General features: G+C 43.2%; 1 protein-coding gene and 1 long non-coding RNA gene across 2 annotated transcripts in view; one reads left to right on the top strand and one right to left on the bottom strand.

Moving 5' to 3' along the window:
- shroom3 (shroom family member 3) overlaps window positions 1-25,436 on the top strand; it is a 67,112-nt gene extending 41,676 nt beyond the window's left edge. The window contains exons 5-26 of the mRNA XM_034709210.1: window positions 533-745; window positions 2,293-2,618; window positions 2,710-2,956; window positions 3,103-3,158; window positions 3,265-3,691; window positions 3,813-4,091; window positions 5,011-5,452; window positions 5,540-5,673; window positions 5,807-5,956; window positions 6,669-7,141; window positions 7,351-7,545; window positions 7,650-7,848; window positions 8,018-8,309; window positions 9,940-10,016; window positions 13,589-13,680; window positions 14,087-14,768; window positions 14,860-15,112; window positions 15,252-15,397; window positions 18,040-18,139; window positions 18,229-18,394; window positions 18,473-18,594; window positions 20,935-25,436. Of these exons, the coding sequence (XP_034565101.1) occupies window positions 533-745; window positions 2,293-2,618; window positions 2,710-2,956; window positions 3,103-3,158; window positions 3,265-3,691; window positions 3,813-4,091; window positions 5,011-5,452; window positions 5,540-5,673; window positions 5,807-5,956; window positions 6,669-7,141; window positions 7,351-7,545; window positions 7,650-7,848; window positions 8,018-8,309; window positions 9,940-10,016; window positions 13,589-13,680; window positions 14,087-14,768; window positions 14,860-15,112; window positions 15,252-15,397; window positions 18,040-18,139; window positions 18,229-18,394; window positions 18,473-18,594; window positions 20,935-21,342 (5,479 nt within the window). The 3' untranslated portion in view covers window positions 21,343-25,436. The remainder of the gene's footprint in view (window positions 1-532; window positions 746-2,292; window positions 2,619-2,709; window positions 2,957-3,102; window positions 3,159-3,264; window positions 3,692-3,812; window positions 4,092-5,010; window positions 5,453-5,539; window positions 5,674-5,806; window positions 5,957-6,668; window positions 7,142-7,350; window positions 7,546-7,649; window positions 7,849-8,017; window positions 8,310-9,939; window positions 10,017-13,588; window positions 13,681-14,086; window positions 14,769-14,859; window positions 15,113-15,251; window positions 15,398-18,039; window positions 18,140-18,228; window positions 18,395-18,472; window positions 18,595-20,934) is intronic.
- Window positions 16,239-18,669, bottom strand: LOC117830885. Its single transcript, XR_004634858.1, has 4 exons — window positions 18,437-18,669; window positions 18,209-18,354; window positions 17,850-18,103; window positions 16,239-17,385 (listed from the first exon to the last, which is right to left on the bottom strand). It is a non-coding gene; the product is annotated as an uncharacterized LOC117830885 (long non-coding RNA).
- Window positions 25,437-26,365: the final 929 nt, after the last annotated feature.

The following is a 26,365-nucleotide window of genomic DNA, read 5'->3' as shown; positions in this document are numbered from 1 at the left end:
GGACTGGGGTTTAAAAAATGGACAGTAACTCGACACAGAGACGATCTGTGACACAAATATTGGACTCAGTCTCTGACAAAGGGGTGGAGAAATAGAGACATCACAGATAGAGACTGTCCTCTTTCTCAGAGTGGTAATTGCATTGTGTTCGGTTGAAAGATTTGGTGGGTCAAACTGTGACGTCGACACACGCACTCACAAACATTTACATTCCAGCCAGTTATCTGGGGTGAGGTAAAAGCAGCAAATCAGTGACTTTAAAAGCAACAGTTTCAACAAATAAAACGCTTTTCAGGCACGAACCTGATTATCTAAACGTTCTGCTAGGTTAACACTTTATCCTCACGCTGGAATAATACCCAAGTCTGTTTTATTCTTAGAGTAAGAGGAGGAATCTGTTGAAGACTGACCTTTATCAGTCTATTTCTTCTAATTTCACACTCATCTCAGAAAATGACAACATTGAAAAGAACAACATGCCAGACATGAATACTAAAGTATCATTAAATTACATCTCCGTCTCTCCTCTCAGCGCTTCGACCACCGACCTCTCCGGCGGGTTTGACTCTGGCGGCGGCGGCTACCTGAGGAAGAGTCCAGACCAGTACAGCTCCAGAGGCAGCATGGAGAGCCTGGACCCTCCACAGTCCTCCCAGCTTCACAGTGGAGCTCAGCACCACCACCATCACACCCACAGTGGACCCCACCCTGCCTACTCCTCCTGCCACCAGCTGTCCTCTGCCAGGTTCGGTCAAACAAACACGTCAGACACGACCGACAGCACGGGAAACTGCTCGCTCTTTCTTTAACTAAAGCAGAATAAAATCAGGAACCTTCCTCAGGAACTTGGGACCTTTGAGGAACTCTGCGTTTCTGCAGCGGAAACTAGGTTAATCTCCCCCTGAAAAGCCCCACCCCCAAAATAACTTTAGGGGGTGGGGCCTGCAACGCTGAACGTTCCTAATGGTAGATTACCCTCAGTGTTTTTATTCCACCCTCCGTCTACAATAACATCACACACACCTGTGATTCTCTTGGTTTAATAACTCCTGAACATTGGTCTTCCCTGAGCCTGATAGTGTGAATGCGTCTCTGTCAGCTCCCGGTGTTCCAGTCTGAAGAGTGACCCTGTAAACTGGAGACCTTCAGCTGAACATGTCAGTGTTTGTGGAGTTTACAACAGCTGTTGAAACACAGAGGGAGTCCTCGGGAATGCATCCTAGTTTAGTTTTTATTCAAATGTCCAAATATCTTCATCAGATATTTAATGATCATCTAAAGACGTTGGTGAGGAATGCACCCGGCTGAGAGTCTCCAGTTAACAGGGTTGCTCTTTAAATTGAAACACTGGTCGATCTCTGACATGGCTTTTAGAATTTCTTGAAGTCATGTCAATTCATGATGGACAAAGCACGATCAAAAAGTAGTGCAATTCATTTTATTCTTTCTCCATATGTTGCATAATCTCAAGGGACTTCAGGCCTTGTTAGAAATGCAGACAGGAACAGTTCCTTGAAGAGTAGGTCCTGGAACTAAAAGTTTCTGGTAGTTGTGGTCCTCAAAAGGGACCTGGGGGAACCTTGGGTTAATACAAAGGTTCCAGGGTGAAGCACCATCCAGTCTGATGTCATAAACTTCCTCTGTAACAGTATCTAACACTGAAGAGCCGCAGAGATTCAAAAGACATTGTTGTGCTGCAGTCAGCAGTGAAGCCATCTGTTGGCTCTTGTTTTTCGCTGCAGAGTCCCTTTTAGTGCCGCAGTCAGTTTTTAGCTCTGTCCTAAATCTTCTGTGATCAAGCGACTGTGCCGCCCAAACAATGCTGCCCTATTTCACCAATGCACCTCAGAAAAACAAGAGGAGAGAGAAGGAAAGGAACCAGGGGGTGTTAGTCTATCCATCCATAATCTTTGTAAACAAACTCGACTGAAGAATACTGAATGCAGGATTTGAAATGGCAGGATTTGATTGCATGCAGGAAAACAGAAGGAGAGGGAGGGGTGGAACAATCAGCCAAAATGCAATCTTTGCAGCAGCTGTAATCTGTCATTGCTGTTAATTAAGGAGTGGAGAGAGCTTTGGCTTGTTCTTAATTCTTAATTGTTCTTAAAATCTTAATTAAAAATTGACGTCTCTTTCTTAGCTACTAAAACAAACAGGATCATGAGCATGCAGTTATTTGTATATCATAACTTGTAATGTCTGAAAGTGCTTCTGCAGATAACATTTGACCAGGTGTGTTTCAAATATCCCAATAAATGATCTCATATTGACCCTCTTGTCTTGTTCCAGGTCCTCCAACAGCATCGACCACCTCCACAACAAACGAGACTCCGCCTACTCCTCATTTTCCACCAGCTCTAGCATCCCTGACTACCTTGCCTCCAACCCTTCCTTCAGCCAGGAGCGTTCCTATTCGCTGGAGACGGTTCCTCAGAGAGGAGGCGGGAGTGGAGAGCTGCAGCAGGCTGACATGCGTTACGTCCGGACTGTTTACGATGCCCAGCAAGGATTATCTCAAGAGCAAGAGTTAGGCTCGACCTCGGCTGCATTCTTACGCAGCAACGATTCCAGAAGCGGTGTAGGAGCGAGGACAGGACAGAGTCGAGATGTGCAAGGTAACGTCCCTCTTTTAAGAATGATTATCAAATGTTACTTTTGATTCAATGTGGTCATTGTTGTAATCTTATCTTCTGGTCTCCGGTTCAGTCGGTGGGGTCTGTTATCGTGGAAGCAGCAGCGGAAGCAGCAGCAGCAGTGGCAGCAGCTGTGGAAGTGTACCAGCTTCAAACAGACACAGCGTGGGTCCAATATGGGGTCCAGCAGCCAGCCGCAATTCCTACGAGAGCCTGAAGGGGGCACCGGCTCCACCGAGGCGCAGCGACAGCTACGCAGCCATCAGAAACCACGAGAGACCAAACTCCTGGTCCAGTCTGGATCACGCCCGGTCACTAAGGTAAGGGGTCTGTCAGATCAATGATCAAGCCCCAGTAGACTATTGATAAATGCAATCCAATGCAGTGTTCCCCAAAATTTAATCTACTACAAAATGATTGACGTTGTTGTAAACTAAACTGATTTAATCCAATCTTTTACACTTAGGTCTCTGCAGAAGGGTTCCTGGCATCACTCCAGTGGTCCTGTGGCCTCAGGCGCAGGTAAACCTCCATCCTTTGTCAATGGTTTAAGTGTTTCCAAGAACAGAACCAGATCCAAATGTACCTTTTATTCTGACAAACACTGATATTGTTTCTGTGGTTGCAGCCAAAGGCTTGTACAGTGCCGAGGGTCAGCTCCACACAGTGATAGAGAAGAGTCCAGAGAGCAGTCCCACCACTAAGCCCCGGCAGGGTGGCGGCTTCCCCCAGTCCCCTTCTCCCCCTCCTGGACCCACAGCCCAGTCGGGTAGGTTGATTCTGCCCACCGGCATGTATCCTGTCCCCCAGCCTGAGCCTCACTTTGCACAGATGCCCAGTACCAACCCTGGGCCTGGATCCTCTGGAGTCTATCCTGCCCTTGCCAAGGAGAGCGGCCAACAGCAACACCAGGGGCTGGACGGACAGAGTGAGAGAAGGATATCAACAACAGAAAACGGATACCAAAATAGCACTTCATCTTCACCGTTCTCCTACTCGTCTTCGTCAGCATTTGCCTCGACACAACTCAGAACTCAAGCACACGAGAACGACAGGTGTGTTATATCATTTCATCCAAATCCTCTAATTCAGGATCATTGGAATGATGTTGCATTTGTAATTTTCTCCACTGTTTGCACTTCGCCTTGTGGATAACTCAGTCTTCTTCTGTTTCAGACCTCAGAAGGAAGAGTCTTACCTGAAGACAGCAGGAGGTGGATCTAAGGGCCAGGCAGGGGCCAGAAGACCCCAAAACCACCCGGGACCTCACAGCCAGAGCTTCCAAGAGCCCTTTATTCATGCAAGTCAATCAGCCAACAACCAAGTATTCCAGGAACTCAACCAGGATTTCTATATCCCCAACATCCAGCCCACCCTTGAAACCCCCAGACCGTTATCCTCTCAAGACTGGAGGGACCCCCCCATTTCTGTTCAGTCAAGAGGCGACAGGAGCAGGTACAATATGAAGGGGTGAACATTGTGGGGACATTTCTGACAGTGACTATAAGACGATGATTGTTTTCCATCAAGAGAAATTGTTTGAGGTACAGCACTGAGTTTGAGCGTCCACACTTTGCATGAACATGCAGCATGACAGAGTAGAGGAACTTGGCTCCACTCATACTTAGAGGAAGTATTCTCTTCCCTGTTGAGTTACAGGCAAACTAAATTGCCAAACTGTTTGATGCAGTTGTCATACTTTTCTTCGGACTTTTGAAAATTATGTCTTTTTGTTCCTTGATGATTTAAGATGATTTTGTTGGTTTGGAAACAAGTACAGACTTCCAATCACTTCCCTGAGGGATCTACTCCTTTGGTCTTTGGTTCCTGGTTGTTTCTGCAGATGACGTCACCCACATCTGTCCTCTTGGGTGCATTGTGATCAGACCATTAAAACCATGTTATACCGGGTGCAGAAGGGGTCAGTGAGCCCAATCTTTAGCTTAAGCAGAAAGCTGCAGGCCCTCAAGTGCCGAAACCAGTGCATTTTTGGACCCATCTGTTGCCTCAAAGTAGATTCAGTGGGGCCAACATGGACTTTTCCTTGGAAAACCTTTATAAGCCTAGAGCATGCTTATAAGTGGGTTTGTGTCTGGGCAACCCAAAGTTACACACTACAAATGGGCATACCTTTTGGATAAAAAACATACTTCCTGGATTGGTCTTAAGCTGGGTCCTTATACCCTTGTGTTAGGCACTCATGGGCCAATCTGTGAAGAGCCTGCATGGAATTTGAGGACCCCAGTAATGTCATGTTACATTGCCCAGAAACAGAAAAGTCCACAACAACAGAAACCTCTGACACTGAATGGTTGGGTCATTCATTCATTGGTTGCTGTCACTGATGTTGTCCTCTTTTGTCCCTTTACTTCAGATCAATGGACCAGACCAGCATTCATTCAGAGCCGCTGACGTCACCCAAACTCGCCCAGGGACAAGTACCACCTCCACACTTTCCTGTTCATCCTCATCCTCAGCCCCTGGCTACATCCATCCCTGCCCCCCATCTGTCTCCCCATCACCTCAGTGACTCAGCTGCTCTGCAGTACCAGCAATGGGAACAAGACAGAGACAGAGACCACCCACTGACCCGTCTGGAGATCGCTCTCGCTGAGGTCCAACAATCCACCAGCCCAGACAGTGTTTTCTCTGCCAACAGCCACGGCAACAGTCACTTTGCTGAAGACAGTCATGGACCTGTCCGCAGCCTCTCTGTGCTGGAGAAAGTCAGTCGATTCGAGCGTCGGGAACATGCCGGGAAGCAGCGCAGTCAAAGCACCACCACCACCAACCCGCAAAAAGCCGGCCAATTGAGGGTAAAGTCTTCAACCAAGAACGTTTTCAAAGCAAGCAATAATGCACTGAGGGAATCTCACGGCTTAATGTTTTCTCTTTCTAATTAGTTGAATGAAAAGGGCCGCAGCTCCGCCTGTGGAGCAGATGATCTCAGAAACATGCTTGAGAGAAGCACCAGCATCAGCAAAGCCCACAGAACCATGAGCTACAGAGGAGTCAGCAACGAACAAGCGAGACCCAGGTAGGAGGGCAAATCTTGGGCTCAGTTTTATAGTGTTACCCAACTGTTCCCTTTATTAACTATGTGTCTGAATGGATGTTTTGAAATGAGTCACATACCGGATCTCAGAGTTAATCTTCCATGTGGTTTTCAGGACGCCAGTAGATCCTAATTCAGCCCTCCAGAGGAGTCGCAGCACCTTTCACATTAATGAATCCAGAGAGGGCAACCCCAGCAAAGACTTTCCCTGGAGACAGGAAGCCAATCAGATACTGGGCTCGATGCAGGAAACTTCTCCCAACAGGTAACTGTTGTCATACACAGATGAGTTCTTTATGCAGAGGTCACAATCCTCCAGGTCAGACTTCTTCTGCAAGACAGGGTCCCCCAAGAAGTCAGTTCTTTTCCCCAAGTCCTCAGTCAAAAGGTCACAATCTTCCAAATGGTGACCCCCTTTTCTGGGTCAGAATCTTCAACATGAAGGGCTCTCTCCAAGATCAGGGTCTGCCAATGGGTTGGGGTTCTTTACCAGGCCAAAGTCCTCCTACAATAGGACCTCTTCCCAAGTAGGGTCCTCCAACAAGCCTTTCAACAAGTCAGGCCTTGAACAGATCAGAGTCCTTCCCAAGGTTAGACTTGTCTCGCAAGACACAGTCCTTCCAAAGAACAGGGTCTTGTCTAGGTTGGAGTCCTCTAGCTGCTCAAACTCCTATACCAATACAGAGTCCTAAACAAGTCCTACTTCTCTCTAAAGTCAGTCTCTACATACGTCAGAGTCCTTTACCAGGTTGAAGTCTGATAGGTTGTAGGGTTCTTTCAAAGGTCAAAGCACTCCAACCATTTTGACCCTTGTCCTAGTTCAGTCTGTCAACAGGTCACTGTCAGGGTTAAATCATAGGTCAGGTCCTTCACCATTCAGAGTCCTTCCACATGTCACAGTCCTCCACCAAGTCTGAGTGGGCGTTGACTGTCTCTCAGCCTTTCTGATGTTTCTGATGGAAACTGTCTCTTCTCAGATCTTACAGGGACTCTCTAAAGGATGCCCAGTCTAAGGTCCTGCGGTCCACCTCTTTCCAACGGAGAGACCTTAGCACCTCGGTCACACCACCTCCTGCAGCTTCCCCTCCGGGTTCCACCACCAGCAGCCATCAGCCTTCACCCGTCCATGCCAAGTACCAGTCCCCGGAGAAAAAAGGTCCAAAAACCATGCCTAAACCTCAAGGCGTCGTCATCCCTTCCCAGTCACCGCCACCAATCACCTCCCCTCACGCCCCAAAGGAACGACACATGGTTACCCCAGAGGTTCGAGGCCAGAGCCCCCCGGCCCTTCCCAGTCTCCCACCTGTCGGACCTCCTGCTGTGATCCGGATCTGCGGTCGAAAGCGTCTGGCAGCGGACCAGAAAAAGCGTTCATACTCAGAGCCAGAGAACTTGAACGAGATCGGGATTTCGGATCCAGAGACTGCTGCCCTCTTCAGGCGTGGAGGAGGTATTACATCATTTCACATGTAGATTTAGTGGTGTCCAAAGCAGAATAAGTTCTCTTTGAAAACCTGAATGGTAGCTTCACCCCAACACATCTGATTGGATTGCTTGCTAGAGATTTCAGTATTGTGATCCGTGATTATTTGTTGGCACTTTTGCACCTTTATTAGTCTGTTTGTTTCTGACTCTGGCCCTGATCCTCGTGTCTGTCAGAGACCAGCTTGGCAGATCGGCGGAGGATGTTTGAGCAAAACGCTTCGTCGAGAACCGACCTTCGCCAGGTGCAGCAAGACGCTCTGGCTGAGTATGTGAAGAGGAAGAGAAGTGTGACAAAAGATGACGGAGGACAGAGAGGTGGACAGAGGCCACGCAGTGCCTTCATCCAGCCTGAAAACAGCAACCACACGGGTAAGCATAATACTGATCGCTGAAGGATGGTAGGAAAGGATATTTTTGATTGACAGAAGATTAATCATGCCCTGTTCACTGTCTCCATCCCTTCCTTTCCTCAGCCTCCTCTGTTTACTCAGACACCATGAGCCTCTCGTCTGCCTCCAGCCTGCTCTCCCTACAGGAATCCTGCTTCTCCTCTGAAGGAAGGAGTCTCAGCTCCAGCCAGACTCCTGGAGCAGACTTACGGAGTTTCCAGTCCAATCTTTTCTACCCGGGAAGAGTGACGTCACCCAGACCTCCAGCACAGTCAACATCAGGGTAACCAAAGTCAAGTCTTACCCACATCAAAAACTGTGTTCAGATTGAAAGTGTAACCAAATTTTAAACCAGAATAATTTGTGTTTTTTCATATTGGTAAACACATAAGGTTATACTTTTGCACTATAATCACACTTGAATAACTCTATTTCTTGGTCTCTGCTCGCAGTGCTCCTTCCCCACCTCAGCTCCTGGCCCAGAGCCTCCAGGATCTCTCCCCTGAATCAGAGATCAGCAGGCAGAGCCAGACATCCTTCAGAGACCTGCAGCAGACGACAGAGTCCAAACTCAACCGGCGACTGTCCAAGGAGCTGAATGGGGCTCTGCAGAGAGCTGGGTCACCTCGAGGATCGGTGAAGTCGGCCTCTACGGAGGATCTCCTGGAGAGAACGGAGGAGAGACACATATCTCCTCAACACTACAGATCCCGCTCCTCCCCCATAGTGGAGATGCTCAACCAGGTAACACTGCACCCCATCAAGAGCTCACATTTACTGTTACAGTTACAGGCATTCATCAGCATGCTCGTTCTTCCTGGCGTTACTTTGTTCGTGGCGACATTTTGCTATGAAGGGACATTTGAGCCGTTAGTCACACAGGAAATACCTAGAATCCTCAGAGTTTCCTGTGAGGTGCCAGAGAGCCGGGGACGGTGGCTGGGCGCTGTCCGATGTGCATGATAGCAAAGATAAAACACACTCACACACACATTAGTGTACATACATCATACACACACGTTCACAGAGTTCATAAAAGACTGAAAATCTCTTTCAGTGATCTGAGTCGTCTGTGTCGCACAAACATCGTTAGAGTTCAGACAGAAAGATGGACACTGTCCTGCTTTAGACAATAGATTTCACTGCAAGGTGGTAACACAGATGCTTTTAAAGTTTTGAACAATTTATCCTTTATCAAAAGAACTATTAAGAATTGTTTTTTGGCCTCTCACACATTTGGGATGAGCAGATGGGATGTGCGATGAATAATAGATGGGTATTTGGGGGTTTTCATGCCTTCAGTGAAAGACAGGACCGTAGATAGAGTTAGAAACAAGGACATGACCTGAGGGAAGTGGCCGAGGGTGGCAGTTGAACCATGCAGACTCCAGATATCGGGCATGACACTTAACAACAGACCAAACCGGCATTATCTTGAACAAACAAATTTGGAAACTGCTGAAATATCTTAGATTTTGTGTGTTTTATTTTGTAATATAAATCTCACAGACTGCATAAAACACGTACCTAGTCTCAGTGACGTCATCCATTCGTCCAACTAACATCAGATTAATCTATAATCCAGCAAAGAGGTGGAGTTGAAACCTTAAACAGCCTTGACACCTGGCAAACAGTTACGACATTATCACCGGTCAGTCAAACTACCTCTTCTGTGAGAATGGACATTTTAATATGAGCTCTAATGGGGTTGTCCTCCGCTTTTGGAATAGCCTCTTGTGGACACTCAAGGAACCGAGTTTATACGCTTCTGCACTGTCTTCATTTTTCACATCTGAGGTTGCCGCTTAATATGTACAAAGTTTGCTGGCTTTGAGGTTACCAGAGAGAGAAGACCTGTTTAAGGACTAAAACAGTAGAAAAACAGTGGACCTGAGGTGTTTTTATTATGGGAAGAGGTCTTTGAGCACACATGTGATCACTGGTGCTGCCAACGTCTTGATTTATTCTCTTATGGGGATCATGGACACAGACAAAGAGTCTTTAGAGTTTATAGCTTGTTAAATTCACCTTAGGCATTTGATCCAAAAGCTTCCATAAATAACTATACATTGGGAATATTATACAATAGTCTGCAATAAGGATGGGCTACTGTAGGATATTGTTGTAACTATAAGCTTTTGACTACAGCATCTTAATATCGCCTCAAACTTTGAGTCTGTTTGTCCTCTTGCATAATAAGTACCAACTTATCTCCCTTCTCTCGATTGTCTCAGGAAATTGATAAGAGATAAGTGGTCATAAATGATGCATTACTCATTATATTAAATACTATAAATGTTGATTAAGATAGAGAAAAAGATAGGGATCTTCAAAAACTACCAGATGACTGATATTTTCCTGTCTTGTGTTTCAGGACCAACATTCAGGTGACGTCCGGCTGTTTGGTGTCTTCATCTCTGAATCCATGCACTGCTCTCCGGCTGCAGACAGGTAAGTCTCATTCCTGAATCATGTGATCATACAGCTGATCGCTCAATTCCCCAAACCCTCACAGTCTTTTCTTCTCTGTCATCTACTTTTAACACATCCTCATCAAAAAAAAGAACCCATTTAAGGTAGAAATATCATCACTTCTCTGCACAAATATTATCAGTCATTTCTGTCACCATGTTTATGAGATGAAACATTTTTAGCAGTTATGGAAAAAATGTCCCGGTGCTTTTTATTTCTGCTGGAGAAGTGAAGGATGATGGGAATTCAAATCATTTATCCGCCCAATTTTTAGCCTTTCTCCATAATAGGTCTCTAACATTTAGCCAGTGTGTTTGTGTGTGTGTGTGTGCTTTAGGCTCCATGCTATTTTAAAACAGGCCGTGGTTATGAGTCCTGCTACTGGCACCAAGGAGAGAGTGATGGAAAGGAGGAGAGAAGGAGGACAAGGGGAGAGGAGGGAAATAGTTGGAATTATGAGAAGGATAGATCAGAGGAGGTAGGGTGGCAGACACCGTCAGGGGAAAGTGAGAGGGATGAGTGCATGATAGATGTGACTTATGAGAGAAATGACAAGAAGCAAAAAGGAGGAGGAAAGGAGAGTAGAAAAACGGTTGAAGAGAAGGTATAATAGTGATGTAACAGTGGTTGAGGGACATTTAAAAATCAGTGAGATAATAAATGAATTGTGCAACTACTCTTCCAAACAGCAGAGGGCGCCACCTGCCTTTAACTTGTTTTCACTAACGTCACTCACGTCTGTAACTTAGTTTTTATTTCAGCTGCTTTAATTTTCTCCAAAGACGTTTTCCATCACGCATCCTTTACAAAATGAAAGCTTCTTATTTAGCAAAGCAGATAAAAGAGTAACCTCGGCGTCAATCAACAAATAGGGCAGAATTAAAGTTCATCACATCTCATGTTGTGATGAGATCAGACGTTTGGAAGGTGCATTATTACATCCCTATTAGGTGGTGATCAAAACAACAAGAGGGCCAAGGAAAGGGAGACAGAAACAACAGAGGCGAAGGAATAATGGACTTTCGTTTTGACATAATTTCACCCCTACTTTTATTTTTTTATGTGAATAGTTAGGAATACAAATCCAGGAAGATTTTATACAAACTCCAGGGGAGGGAGGAGGGATTGTCTTTTGGTATGAAAGCAGGAGAAGAGGAGTGAGGCAGCTGAGGACAGGAGAAAGGTGATCGAGAGGTGAAGGGGTGGAGGTAGGAGAGGAAGAAAGTAACCTAAGGAAAACTAAGGGATCAAATGACAAGAAAAAGAAAAAATAAAGAAAGTGATGAAAGTTCAGACGAGGAGCAAGGAGAGGAGGAGAAGAGAGTTAAAGGAGGGAGGAGAAGTGAGGAATTTAAGGAATTAGAGAAACTGTCTGCCTCATGAACAGAAAATCAACAAAATACCATCCTCAGCCTGCGAAAATTTATCAGCACAAAACTCTTGAAGATGTTTTCTCTAAAAATATAAAGGTCAAAGGTCACCACAGGAATCTTGAGTGTGTGTTTACAGAGATCCGTCTGCTCTGAATATTTCCAAGAACCACTGCTGTTTATGGAGCAGCTGTTTATAGACGCTAACCTTTAAAAATCAGCTCACAAAAACCAGGAACGAGCAATGTGAGGAAACAGACTGTTGCTGTTATCTCTACCTCTTCTGGTTGAAGTGGCTCATAGATCAGCAGCTCAGGGATGCTCGCAACGGGACCAAATGTAGCTCCACTTTTCCCTCTCAGAGATGGTTGGGGTCCAGTAGCTCCTCACGCTGCTCTCACACATCTGGTCCTGCGAACTGTCATTATTGCCATGGGGTTTTGACCAATCAGACGCATTCTATTTGGTTCCGTTCCGTTGTGCTTTGATCGGTTCTGTTCCATTCTGCTCCTTTCTTTCCCATTCAGTCCTAATGTTTTTACCATGGTGTCAACAGGCAGAGGGGGAATGTGGATTTATGGATATGACATGTGATCAGGTTGTCTTTGGAGTATTCCTTGTTGTTGAGAAACACCATTTCTAACCTGCTCATGATAAATTACATGAACTTTGTTTTCTGTTATTGAGTCGAGAAATCACCTCTACGTGTTTTGATGGTTTTGCTTCGATTCAGGCGGTCTAAAGTCCTGTTAGTGTCCACTAAAGGCTCTTTGGATGATACTGATATTACAAACTTGGCTTTTATCACACCTACGTTATGAAAGATAAGAGAACAAAATGAAGATTTTGCCCTGAGGAATAGTTTTTGAGTCACTCATATCAGACAAGTTTATCCTCTAAGCCCGGTTATTTTAAAGGTCTAGTCATGATAAGAATTATTTTATTTTAGGAATCCATGTTTTTGGTATTTAGAGTTAAAGAATAGGTTAAATCAACTTTCTCCTGTTCTAGAAGTTTTGAGAAAAACCCAGCTCTTCATTGACTTTGTGTTGAATGAAGGTGCCTTGTCCCTTTCATCTGCTTTTAAATGACAGAAAAAATGGCCTGACGTTTTTTGCGTGGTTGGATGCAATAACAACAGATTGAAGAACCGAAACCTGGAAGGTTTTCTTTAGAGGAAAAAAAATGGACTTTAAAGCTGCTGTTCGTAGTCACGAAGTAAACATCTGTTCAGAGAGAGGGACTTCGAATGTCAACACTATCCCTCCCAACCAGATTTCCTCTCAGCCCCCAGCCCCCTCCCCTCTCTGTGCACGCTCATGATAGTGTCGGAATCATAACCAATCAGAATACGTAGCAGGGGCCACCTCACAACCAATCAGCACAGAGGATTGGAGATTAGCTGTGATTGGTCTGTCATAATGGGAACGAAGGGAATGATGACATTGCTTTATAAATAGGCAGTGGAAAACAGAGATTTCGCAATAGTCTCAAATTACTTCACTGACCGATGGGTATTATGACCTTTTCTCCAAACCCAGCAGAAAAAAAGTAAAATGTGGATGCAGACTAAAAAACTTGAGGCATTCGCATGAAAAATGCAACAACCCTAGGATTGTGACACTCTCCAGAGGTTGAAGCTAATCTGTGAAAGGCCTGGTTTGGATTTTTGTTGCGTGGTGATAAAGATATGTATCTGTAAATGTAAAAGTATTTGACTACCATCCTCTAGATTGGAATTAAAGTCCAAGAATAGCAAGGTGAAGATAATTTCTGGTAGACGTAGAGCTCTAAAATAATCCTTGTACATTGTGAAATGCTTCATCTGTACCTAAAGGAAGTCAACAAAAAACTGAGACATGAGCTGTTTCATAACTTCTTACGACCCATACCGGGTTCCCTTGGTAGGTGTTGTAATCCATCACTGAGAATTTAAGTAAAAGGGATTATCCTGGATTCCTCGTGTCACACTCCATCATTGTAATCACCTCCATAATCCTCAAAGACAACAGTTACACCACTTTCTCATTACCTTTCATTAGAACCCCCGAAATGTTTCCTCTGCGGCGCTCCTCTCTGACACGGCGACGACAACACTAAACACAATCACTGTCAGAGTATAATTCTGCTGACACGTCCCCCCCTTCTTATATTCATTGTTTTTCTGTCTCTTTCTCTCAGACCTGGAGACATCCAGGCATCCAGGGGCCCCGTCTCTCCTCAGCACTCCCACAACAATCTGAACGCCGTCCAGGCTGCAGGACCTGCAGAAGGTGAGAGGATAAAAAACCCTACATTTCACTAATTCATGTATTATTACACATACAGCTTGATGAGTAGTGAGTCATAATTAGGGACCTTTTCTGGGCAGGTTTTGTGGATTTTACTTCCCACCAGTTAAAGCTACAGTAAGGGATTTTTGTCTGGTAATGGAACAGACTGAAATCAATACGGATTAATGTACAAACTAGCCAGAAGATAACACTCTGGGACCTGGGCTGTGTGAGCTGCTAGTAATAAAACTACGATGGCTAAGATGTCATTTGTTTGGTCTCTCGATCAAGTTTGAATTTTTGGACCCTTTAGATAAGTCGTATAATTTTTGGTGTAATATAAGAGATCTCCTGAAACTTGGACTTTCAATTTCCTATCTGACCCTTCCTTGTTTTCTCACCTTAGATCTCAGCTCCACACACACTCCCGTCAACCGTAGGGAGCGACAACGTTCCAACAGCTTGGCGGCGTCGGTCGGCTTGCCCTGTCCCTTCTCCCCATCTGGGACGGAGGACGGAGGCAGCACTGAGTGGCGTGCCAACGAGAGGCTGAGCCAAGCCAACCTGGATGCCATCACCTTCCCAGGCATCCCACCAACCAGTGCAAGTGATGGTGTGGACGCTCTCGGCTACAATGACTTCAGACAGACGAGACACAGTCTGGGTGACGCCAGCATTTTGGAAGACACAGCAAAGGATGTGTACAGAGAAAGAGCATTCAGTTTAGAAATGAGAGGAGGACATTCTGCGGAGAACGCCGAACGAGAGATCCCTACACCCCTGACTGATTTCCAACAAAGGGACAGCAGGGATAACGCACCATCTTCTCCTTCGCCATCCTATCCGTCCTACCAGCAGCGTCTGTCCTCGCTCCGAATATCTGAGTCCAACCTTTTTAGCCCCATTGATCAGCATCCTCCTCTAAAAACAGGCTTTTCACAGGAGGAGTATGATGACGTCTTCCTTAAAAGTCCTGCTCATCCATTAACTAATTTACCTGTCAGAGAGACAAACATCGAGGACGACTTCCCTCCTCCACCTTCTCCCGTTGAGTTGGAGCAAGAAGTTAGACACCAGGCCTTTGAAAGGTTTGTTGAATATTTTTATAACCCAACACACATGCAGTCTTCTTGTTGCTCTTTCACTTTCTAAATGTTCCCCTCTCTCCTCTGTTCTCAGACCTGTCCTGGAGGTCTTAAACAACTCCATAATTCCCAACAGGACTTCCAACCTTCATTCCTCTCCCACATCCCCTTCCTCCAGTGTCATTCCTCCATTTGTTCCCAGCAACCTTCCTTTACAAAGTCAGCACTCTACCACGATCACCTCCATCACCAAGAACGACGACAGCCTGGGTCTGGAGTATCAGCCTCTGCCCAAGAGGGAGAAGACCTCAGAGGAGCAGCGAGTGGAGGCACTAGCCAGGCAGCTGGTGGGTACCTCGAGCCAGCAGTTGACCTTGAATGTTGTCATACCTTTTTCTGAATCTATTTGAATGTTGCAAATCTAGTTGTGTCATCTCTGCCTTTTTGTCATCCATTGTTTGATTCTCCTGGTTTCACATAACTTAGGTGCAGCAGGACCGCTCTCTGGCACCCTTCCTGGACACATGGGGTGGTAAATCCACCGTAGAGCTCATGGAGGACATCTTTCAAAATAGCAAAGCTGGCGGCAAATCTCCCTGGCAGCACAGAGGCAGTAGACCAGCGGATGACAGGTAACTATGTCACCTGGTCCCAAATTACCCATTCTTTCACAAGGTGGGGTTTAAACAGGCATGGTCTCCAACTGAGCTTTGAAATGCATTGGTTTTCGTGGCATGAGCAAGGAATGGGAAGACCATTTAGAGAGGTCCCAACTGGGCTGTATGCAACCACTATGTCCCTCATTAACCCAGCTAGACTGACCCATGAAGGGCCTTCATGGAAACCAAAAGAAAGCTTTTTGGCCCCATTTGGACATCCCATATGGGTCCAACATATCGGACCAGGTGCAACCCATTTGGGCCCACGTTGGGCATGCTTGCTAAAAGCTCTTTACCTTTACATGTTCAACCATTTAAGCTATATTAAAGGCCTTAAACCCCTTCATTTTAGTTAGTAAGTAAAATTAATGTGGCATAGCACCAAAGATGGAAGTCCTAAAGTGCTTCACAAACTGTTAAAACTAGATAATCTAGTTATTTTTAATCACACAAACCCACTTAATAGTCAGCATGCAACTGGATTAAAGGAAATAACATGTTAGCAAGTTAGCAGCTGGTTAGCTAAGCTAGCACACTGTCCTAAGATCAAAAGTTCAATGCGTTTGGATGCATTGGAGGAAAATTCTGGAACGATGGCAGGAGTTTTGTCGGCACATCAGATATCAAAAAGATCCCCACAGGAACTGATGAACTTCCTGTTGACTCCAGCTAGACACACGTAAGTGGAAACGTGGTGTAAGCTGGCGTCAGCAGAAAATGCATAACAATATTGAAATGCTTCAAACACTATAGAGTGATGGTTTAGTTTAATGTCCTTTAGATGGCTTTATGTATGACAAGGATAAAGACCCCAAAGGTTGAGTGTGTTTATTCAGGCCTCTGACCAAATCTGCAGAAAGGGACTCGATGTTACAGAAAGAAAACACAAACGTTCAGGGGAAAAGGACTTCCTGTAAAGCAGCGTTTGTCATCCTTGTTGTGTTTGCTGACAGCTTCCTTCTCCTATCTGCTGCTGACACAGAGGACAAACCTCGGCTGTCTCTGCATGTCGTGGCCTTTAGAGTCGGTGACATCTTCAGCGTGTTTTGGTTTGATGGCAAACGTGATGTTCGGGGAAGGAATGTTTCCACGTTGAAGAGAAGGAAAACACTCGATAATTTAGAGGCGTCATTTCTTTCCGTCTAAATATTTTGAGTTGTTGCTGCCAAGGTCGTCTGAGTTTTTGATTCGTAGATGCTTTTCACCACCAGCTGCTTTAAACGATACAACCTCTGTTATTTGCACGGTCAATAAGCTTATGAGGAGAACACTTCTACAGTTATATTTTCAACTCCAAGCTGCTAGTGAACAGGAGAGAGCAGCAGTGGTCACTCAATACAGAGATGAAATAAAGAGAGAGAGAGAGAGAGAGAGAGAGAGAGAGAGAGAGAGAGAGAGAGAGAGAGAGAGAGAGAGAGAGAGAGAGTCGGTTAAGAAGACAAAGAGGTGAAAAATCCAACTCAGCTAAACCAGGATGTTGTTTTCTAATTGTTTCACAGTGGTTACAGAGTGCTGAATTTTACCTTACACAAGTGTGTGTCTCTCTGCTCTGCCCTGTGTCACAGCCACTAGACAGCTAACTCTCCACGTTCACGGATCAGCAAATACAGACATTTTAAAAGGTCCTTTTGGCGTCACTTATAGATGCACACATTATGTTTATGATCATTCAGACAGCCAGAGAGCAGCTGAGAGAGACCGTGATGTCACCTTGACCCTTTGTTTATCTTCTGGATTATTCAGGAAGATGTATCAGAGGAAACATTTGGTTTCGGTTTTACATGTACTTCTTAAGAAATCTTGCATGTGCTGCTTAATAATGAAAAAGCCAGGAAATCAGCCTTCAGGGAAAACAGTCATGGGTCTTTTTGAATTACTGGAAGTCCTGGACCAGACGAGCAAGTCAGGGTATTTTGTCACCGTGAGGCAGAAGACAGACCAGACAAACCTGATCGATGTGTCTAAACAGCAGAGAATGGAGACAGTTTCAGACTCAGGGACTGTTTCAGTACAGTTCAACACACAGACGGACCGGGTAGAACATCCTGAATAATTAAAACATCTTCAGCTTTTCCAGATTTCAAACACTCGAGCTGTATGCAGGGAAAGATTTCGCCAGATCAGTGTGACATCAGACAGGTGGCCAGAATTATACAACGCTGACCCCTTGTGGCCAGAGTTGGTACAACAGAATTAAACTTCTTAAAGCAGCCTTCTCAGTCCATCTGTTTTTACTTCTTACTACTTCTTCTTTTTTTCCCATTCACACAATATTTAAATGTAACTTATTTTAAAGCCGTACTGAACAAATAAAACTTAAAATACGATCAAACAATAAATAAATAGTCAAAGAAAACAGGCAAGCATGTCTAATTATTTCTTAAAGGGACTTTATATTGTTTTTATGCAGTTTTACAATCCTTACCTTGTTTCTTCAGTTCCTCTTTTATATAGTTGTTTTTTATATCTTTCCAAGGTCAACTATTTTGTTCATCGTTGTGCTTTTTGTACCTTTATTACTCTCTCTCGTTTTGCTTCTTGCTACTTCTTTTCCTTTTGCTGTATTTGCTTTATATTTAAATTGAGGTTTTTAAACTGTTTTGTTACATCTTTAGGATCCAAGATGGCATCTGTGATCTCGCTCAGATCACGACCACAGACGGAGGGATGCAGACAAACCTGGAAGAGGATGAGAAAGACCTCAACACCAAGAAGGTAAAAAGAAACTGAAGTACTGTGAAAGTTTGACGTCACAGCCATACTGAAGGTGAACCTCCTGATTACCTCTTTGATTCTGTCTGCAGGTGGAGCTGTGTGAGGCTCTGAGGAGCAGCGTGGCGGCTCTGCAGCAGAAGAAGGAGGCGCTGAGCGAGGAGCAGAGACGTCACCAGGTGCTGGGAGCAAGCATCGAGACGCTGGTGCAGGAACACCTCAAACCCAACGAGAGGGACAAGTACAGCATGTTCATCGGTACGACATCACTACAGCTCCCAGTATGCTTTGCTCATGTACCTGAATGTGAGATGTTAACTTGTTTGCCATTTGCAGGAGATCTGGAGAGGATCGTGAACCTGCTGCTGTCTCTGTGCAGCCGGCTGTCGAGGATCGACAGATCTCTGCTCGCTCTGGAGAGGGAGGAGCTGACACAGGAGGGAGCAGCTGAGGAGAGGGTGAGACATATCAGACACCACCTGTGTGTGTTCATTTCTCACCTTTAGCTGTATCTGCACAGGACTCTTATAACCAGGGACCAGTCTGGATTTAATTTTAAGTATAAATGCAGAATTTTAAATCATCAGTGCTCTCTCCTGAGCTACATGCTGCAGACGTAGTCCACAAGGGGGCACCAAACCGATGGGATTGAAAATCCTATGGATGACTTTATGTTCGAATACTCTTTGTTTGATATTGAAGCTATTCAGTGCAATATTTTAAGAGGAACAAAATCCTTTAGAACACCACCCTATTGTTTAATTTTCAAATAGTTCACACTATCCATTTAGCAACCTAACAGCCAAACACAGAAGAAATGACTGAAGTATAAACATCTTTGTGGAAGTGTTCTTTTGTTTGACCAGCTTTAAGTCTTTTGAGATTAAGATAATCCTGATCTTCTAAATGTTCTCAATCCAACTCAAAAGTTTTAAACACCTCAAAGATTGGATTACCTGATCCTGTCCTCACACCTAATCCTTTCTTTTCTTTCAAACAACCTGCTCATCCTCCAGATTTGATCCAATCCTGTAGTTTAGTCAGACACAGAGTCTTTGATGAAGTCCTGCTGCTCAGGAGAACACAGAGGGGCTAAATGTTGAGACAGAGCCTGTGTGTCTCTGTTAATGTTTACTGAAGTGATAATCTCAGATCATGAATCACAGCATGAAGCTTTTTACCGATCAAACATTAACTCTCACACTTTTATCCACTGCGATGACAAAATCACCACGTTTTACTGTCTCTATGAGTGTTATCTCTAAAGCTGTCAATCATTTATGACTGATTGAAAGTTCGTTGTGGAGTTTTTTATGACGCCATTGTTCATGAGTAAACTGATCAGAATGAAGCTGGAAGGAAAAAGGTGATCAGATAAGATCAGATAATCCTGTCTTAGTTTTTTTTTAATCTGGATGAATCCTCCAGTTTGTGTCGTTGAAAACTTTTGAGCAAGATTATCAAACTCCAGTCAGGATTATCCCGGTCCCAGCAGAGGGCTGGATTCATGCTGAATAACAGGAACTAAATGTGATCAAACTTTTGAATCTTTAAAACAAAAACAGCCTCACGATGATATCGACACTTGCTCGCCTCTACTGTAAAATAAAAGGTAAAATAGTAGCGTTAAAAGAAATTAAGGATTGATCAAATCTACACAGCATTAATGTAGACTGCCTCAGGATTGAATACAACAGCCAATGTTTCACACCTCTTCTGTTCTCCACACAAACTGAAACATAGAAAGCAGAACTCTCACTCCACCACAATCACGCCCTGCAACGAGAGATTGGTTCTGTGGTGAGACCAGAAGAGAACAGAAACAGGTCTAGTTTCACTGAAGCTGAAAGCTGCGAGCAGCAACAGTTACCTCTCAGCTCTTTGCTGATTTTATTCAGTCCATGCATACTTAAGGTTTTACTTCCCCTTCTTTAGTTGCCCCCTTTCCTCTTCCCATACCCTTGTATCTTATCTCTTTTTCCTCATATTGATGAAGTGTCACGTCCTTGATTTTAGCTGATAGAGCTGCACATTCAAGGAGAAAGATCAGCTGATTATGGCTCTGATGAAGAACTGATCAGATCACAATGGATCGGCTGTTTTGAAGATATTTACCTTGTAAAATAAGGCATTTAAATTCACACAAGTACTAGCCTTGGAGTGTTTTTGAAGGACGGTTGCAGATTTCATTTCTTGATCAACTTCGTTTTTTACTCATTCAACTACCCCTCCACAAAAAGATATAAAAGAGTAAACAAAGTCCTTTGTACTCATGCACACTGCACATTTCTAAAAAAACAAGCTTCATTACATGCACAGAAACTACAAAGCTTGAACACTGGTCATGGTGCATTGACCAGATTTGCACTTGTTGCTGGCAGTCAAAAGTCAGGCTGAAAATTTGCGTTCACACGTGCAGCTAAACCCCAAACTTTTGGGAGCTTCTACTGAAGTCGTGTTCGTGAAAATACAGAATAATTGATAATCTTTGGCTTTGAAAATGTAATAAAAGGTTGTTTCTGCAGACTGCATTTCCCCGCTTACTCTGACACATACAGAAGCTTGAAATTTCAGGTGTTAGAATAAGCTTGTGATGTAGAAATGAGCAATACGTCCGAGGTGCAGCTCAATATTAATTTCAGTCTCTCTACGGAGCTTTAATCTAACTTTTATGGTAGACCAGGTGTGCAGATATAAAAATAAACTCCTTAAACATCTTATAACATCCAGTTAAGTTTGATTTAGATGTTGACATGAGTAGTTTTGTAATTGACGAATAAACATTTCCTCTTCTTCAGGACTCCCTCCATCACAAGCGCTCCCTCCTCCTCAGTCAGACCGAAGACGCCCGGGAGCTGAAGGAGAACCTGGACCGGCGGCAGCGCGTGGTCCACGCCATCCTGACTGGCTACCTCACCGACCAGCAGCTGCAGGACTACCGACACTTTGTCAGCACCAAACCCTCCCTCCTGATAGGCCAGCGGCAGCTCGATGACCTCATACGGCAGGAGGAGGAGCAGCTCACACGATTGGCCGAGAGCCTGCCGCAAGAAGTGGCGGAGGCTCACAGTTGGTCGAGGGGATTTCCGTTCTTGTCATCCAGCCCCTCTCACTGCTCATCGCCTGTTCCCTCGATCCTCCCTCCTCCGTCTGTGACCCCAGGCCCCGCCCCCTCCGTCAGGTCAACCACGGTGACATCATTGTGATGTCAAGGGCGAGAAATGAAGGACAAGAACTGAAGGAACGAGTTTTACATGAAGGATTAGCGGGCCTGAAGGATCTGTGCTCACACTGAAATAACTATGCAGACTTCACACCTTTGACGTGCCTGGTTTATTCACACCTGACTGTTTGTTACACACTGCTCGCCTCATCGTCACCTGACACTGTGTGGACTCAACGCCTGCGCCGACCCTCACACTCTGTTTTAAAGACGCTTTTATGGGCCGTGAGGTGTTTTCAGGTTAGACCTGTATTATCGGATACACTCCTGATATGTTTTTGTGCAGTTTTCCAGCTATTAATAATACTCTCTTGATTATAATCATCGATATGTTTGGTTTCAGTATCTATCTCATATCTAAGAATATCGTACAGGAAAGAAGGAAGCGGGTTTGAAGCTGTAAAGATAAAAGTCAGCTTTAATTGATGAATAAATGGTTCTTTTTAAACGTCCTGAGTACTAAGAAATTACCCTGTTAAGGTTCTTCTGGTCTCTTTAAACCTTGGACCTTTTATTTGACAGATTTGGGGTAAAAATTATCGTAATGGAAGAACAGTTTTGGATTGCTCCGGCCTGCAGATGTGAAACAGGCTGCAACGTACGTCCAATTAAAGAGCTCATGTCTTTCAGTGACAGTCAGAGTCTTATTTTAAGAGTCCGACAGCGCAACAGAAAAGTTCCCTTCAGAGATCGACCTTTAATAAGATGATTGGACCGTGGATAGAAAAGGAAACTGAAGAGAGAGAGAGTGAGGATGGAATGTAGCAGAGAGCCACAGGTCAGGTTTGAACTCAGGCAGCCCTCCTCCATGGCTTTAACCTCTTTGCATTCACTGTCTTTAAAGGCACCAGACTCCATTGTGAAAAGAGTGATATTAGCTCACTGAGGACAGGAGTTGTTTGTTTCCAGTGGCCTCGAACATTAACAGATTTACATGGTTGTTGTGTAAACAAATATGTCGGCTATAAATTAAACACATCAACAATTAAGGTCACAAAGAAAACAGTTAGGCCAGTGGTAGACACATTGACTGAAAAACAGACTAAAAGTAACGTCACCATTTGGTTTCTGAAGCCTTTAGCCTCCTGGCAAACAGCTGCAACACACCCATGTCTCAGTCAACGCATCACGCCCTTTAATTAATGCATAACTCTTGACCTTAACATCGTCAAAGTAGATGAATGATGAAAAATCATCCCCACAGATGTCACGAATACAGAAACAAACTGTTGAGACCAAAGCTGTTCTTTACACCCGAGGATTAGGGCCTCATTTAGATGATAAAAGAATGAGATTTCGGGAATTAAGATGTAATTTTATGAGAATCGTCGTAAGAGAAAAAAGTCATACATTTTTTGAAAGAATAAGTTGTACAATTATGAAATAAAGGTGTTAATTAACTAGATTAAAGTAATACATTTAGAAGAATAAAGGTGTAATTTAATGAGAAAGAATACATGCAGGCTTTAGTTGATCCGAGCAGCCAGCCTCCTGCACTAACATCAGAAAGGTGGATCAGCTTGTGAAGTTAAACTCAGCAGAAAATGTTATTTTACTACTGTATTCTTGAAGTCCCTTTTTTTTCGTCTCTAATGTGAGCTGAATACTCTGTCAGAGTTTGTGAAAATCGTCATTTTTAAATGGCACCAAATGGTGTTTCCTAAGCTTTTGGAGACAGCCTCTAGTGGACACTGAAGGAACTGCAGCTTTTTGCGCTTCCACATTGGCTTTTAATTTCAACACTAAGTTGCAACTTGGTCTAATTTTACATGTTTACTTCTTATCAGACATCTATTGTCTTGGATATGAAGTAACCACATCAGAAGTCAAAGTCCCACTACCACACAGCTTGTGTCGGCGAGTCTGGTGGCTTTGAAGAGAACAATGCATCCATCACCTGATTCTTCTAAAGGTCTGTCTCTGTGGGATCCTTCCTGTAATGCTGTCAGACTCTGAGAATAACAATCTGAGCCTGACAAAAATAGGACACGTTTAGGCTGACACAAACTACCAGAGCAATCAGAAAACGTTTCATCCCTTTGAGTCATAAAAAAAGGATCCAAGCTTTAAAATACCGACGTCTCCTTAACTGGCACTTTCAGGAGTCTTAAACATTCGGACGCTCGTCCAGGGACGTGTTGTTTTATAAAGACGATCTAAAGGGAGCAGGTGTGGTCGAGATACCTGCTCTGCTTTCGCACATGTACAGAGAACTTATAAACTAAATGAACACCAAAAGGAGGGTTTTTATTTTACAGTCAACACTGAGAGAGAATCAGAGTGCACAGATCCCCGAGGGTCACCGGCTTCGTAATAATCACTGTCACATGATACTGAAACACTACCACTGGAGCTCCTCTTACAACACTTTAACTACTGTCTGCAGCAGCTTTTACACTGAATAATAAACATCTACATCTCTACACCTCTCTGCAAGGTGACAAAAGACTTGACGTCAAAATTACAATTTGAGATCCCAAAGATTTTTGCAGGAGGAGAAATTTGCAAACATGAACTTTATTTATGTTTGGATTTTAAGTTTTTTTTCGTACAAAACTTTTTTTTCTCAGTTTCACAAAAGACAGATTTGCAACCTGAACTTCTAAATTATTATCTGCCATTTTTAGTGCTTAATAAGTGCATTTTTCATCCTGAAGAAGTCCAGAATGACGACAAATGCCACAATTTTTTAAAACAAAATTTTGTAAAGAAAACGATTTAACTGATCAAATGTAAACAAGGAATGAAAAACTGAAGCTGCAATGAGTTTCCTGCCGATTGCATTATTTATTAAATACAGCAGTGATTTTTTTATGTTCATTAAATTTCACATTTCTGAAGTTCAAACAAAGACCGTGATTTTTGCAAAACAGCTGCTGACAAAGTACAAAACGTGAAGGACTAAAGTTTCATTTTACTGCAGAGATCCTTATTGTAGGTAAAAATGCAATCAAGTGTTGTTTTGTTTTCTAGATTTCCGGAGGAAAGAAAGGTTGCAGAAAATAAACACTAAGCAGATTTTAACACTTCTTTTTTAAAACTGAGTATCTGATCTATGTTGGAAGTTGAAGTTCCTCATTTTATCTCCGTTACTATCTCAGTTTGTCTTTTGTTTCACTTCACAACACCATCCGAGAATAGATAGTGCACATGATTGATTTCTTATAATCAATTTGTTGATGTGCTGCACCTCCATGAAGTTTGGGGACAGGTGGCTGAAGTTTCTGGACTTTTAATCCCTGGTGAGACTCAAGCCCCTCAAACACTAAATCCTACAATTCCCATAACGCAACTTAAAACATTTTTTTTGTTTTATCACATACTCTCTTCCTACATCCATTAGATCACAGAGCTTCAGTTTATAGTGCAGCTTTATTTTATAGTTTGAGTTCTGGAGTCCTCGTTTATCAAGAGATATTTTACCTTTAGGGTCATAAAAAGGTTAAAGCAACATAAAGTTTTGGTGGCACAACAATGATGTATTTATTTTATGTCAGAGTCATGTTGCACATTTGACCTGCAGAGTACTTACGAAAAATGTAAAATGTGCAATAATCAGAAGACTAAAAAGCCAACATTTAAAGGAGAACATATCAAAATTTTGCCTTGATATCTCTCATCATACTCCAAATTTAAGGGGAAGGGAAATAGCTAAAAAATTGAAGCATGTGCTGTTTGTTGTTCCTTCTGTTCGGTTAATCTGGGGACTCAAACACACAAAAATCGATACTTCTTCTATAATCAAAGATAATGAAGGGATCAAAAAGCTGTTTTTACACTTTCCCCTGCTTCACCTACATGTTCCGTTTGACTGTTTTTGTTTTAAGAGCACATTTTTAAATATTCTCATATTCTGTAAACATTAAAAACACAAACTGCCTTACATCCTCATCAATAACCCAGATTTGACTGTTGATTTGTGTTTGTGGTTTTTGTTCTTGTTATTCGCAGAGTCACGGCAGGATGTTGGAAACATTTTTGGGGGGGTTTGTTATTGAATGATATTCACTTTACCACAGAAGGACGATTCAAGACAACTCTTGATTTTTGCAAAATAAATGAAGATTTTGTAAATGATTCCTCGCCTGCCTCAAGTTATCCTGCATAGAAACACACACAACATACACTCACACGCACAACACATAAATACTTTGCTTTGACTCATTGTTTGGACTTTATTTGATCGGCTTCAGAGAGACAGGAAAAGTGAGAGTAAGAGTAGGGGTTATCAGGACCAGGACTTGATCTTAAGACCAATGCAACAGGTACTGTAGCCTCAGTACATGAGGCGCCTGTTCTTCCTCTTAACTCTGTCTGAGCTAAACCAACACCCTAACTTAAACTACTTTAACAAATACACAACGGATATAACAACACTTCATTTATCACTCATACTTTCTGGTAAAAACAGGAACAGGTAATAATTTGATCAAGTCACTTTAATGAGGCAATGTAAGGTTGTAAATTTGAACTCCAAACCAAGTGTTTTGTAAGGTAAACCTGCTTAAGCTGAGAGCTATCTGCAGCTTGAAGATCTATAAGTAAACCAAGTAAAATACCGTATTTTCAAAAACAAAATTCAAACATAAAGTCTGCATCAACATCTTGGAAAACCATGAAACAAAACAAAGACAAAGTCATTTTTTAAGAACTGTTAAATTGAAAATATTTCAATGCTGCTTTTGACTCCAAGAGGTTTTAAATGCAAATTTAAGAGTCAATAATTTGTGAAATATATTCATGAGTCACAAAATTCCTTACATTAAGGTAAGCTGTGGCTTTAAAACAACAACTTTATCCTCAGGAATATTTAACATTCATTATTAACTTCTCAGTAGATTACGTTCAGGTCATATTTGACATAAAAAGTTAATTTATATAATTATATTACATTTCTAAAAAAATCTGTTTTTCCTCCATAGTTGTGTTATTTGGTGTCATTTTATTATTAAATATTTTTATAATGATTAATTTCTCAAATATTACCCTGAATCTAGTCCTGTTAG

Source organism: Notolabrus celidotus, chromosome 19, assembly GCF_009762535.1.
Source record: "Notolabrus celidotus isolate fNotCel1 chromosome 19, fNotCel1.pri, whole genome shotgun sequence".
Taxonomy (NCBI): domain Eukaryota; kingdom Metazoa; phylum Chordata; class Actinopteri; order Labriformes; family Labridae; genus Notolabrus; species Notolabrus celidotus.
This window is presented reverse-complemented; position numbering and strand designations above follow the sequence as displayed.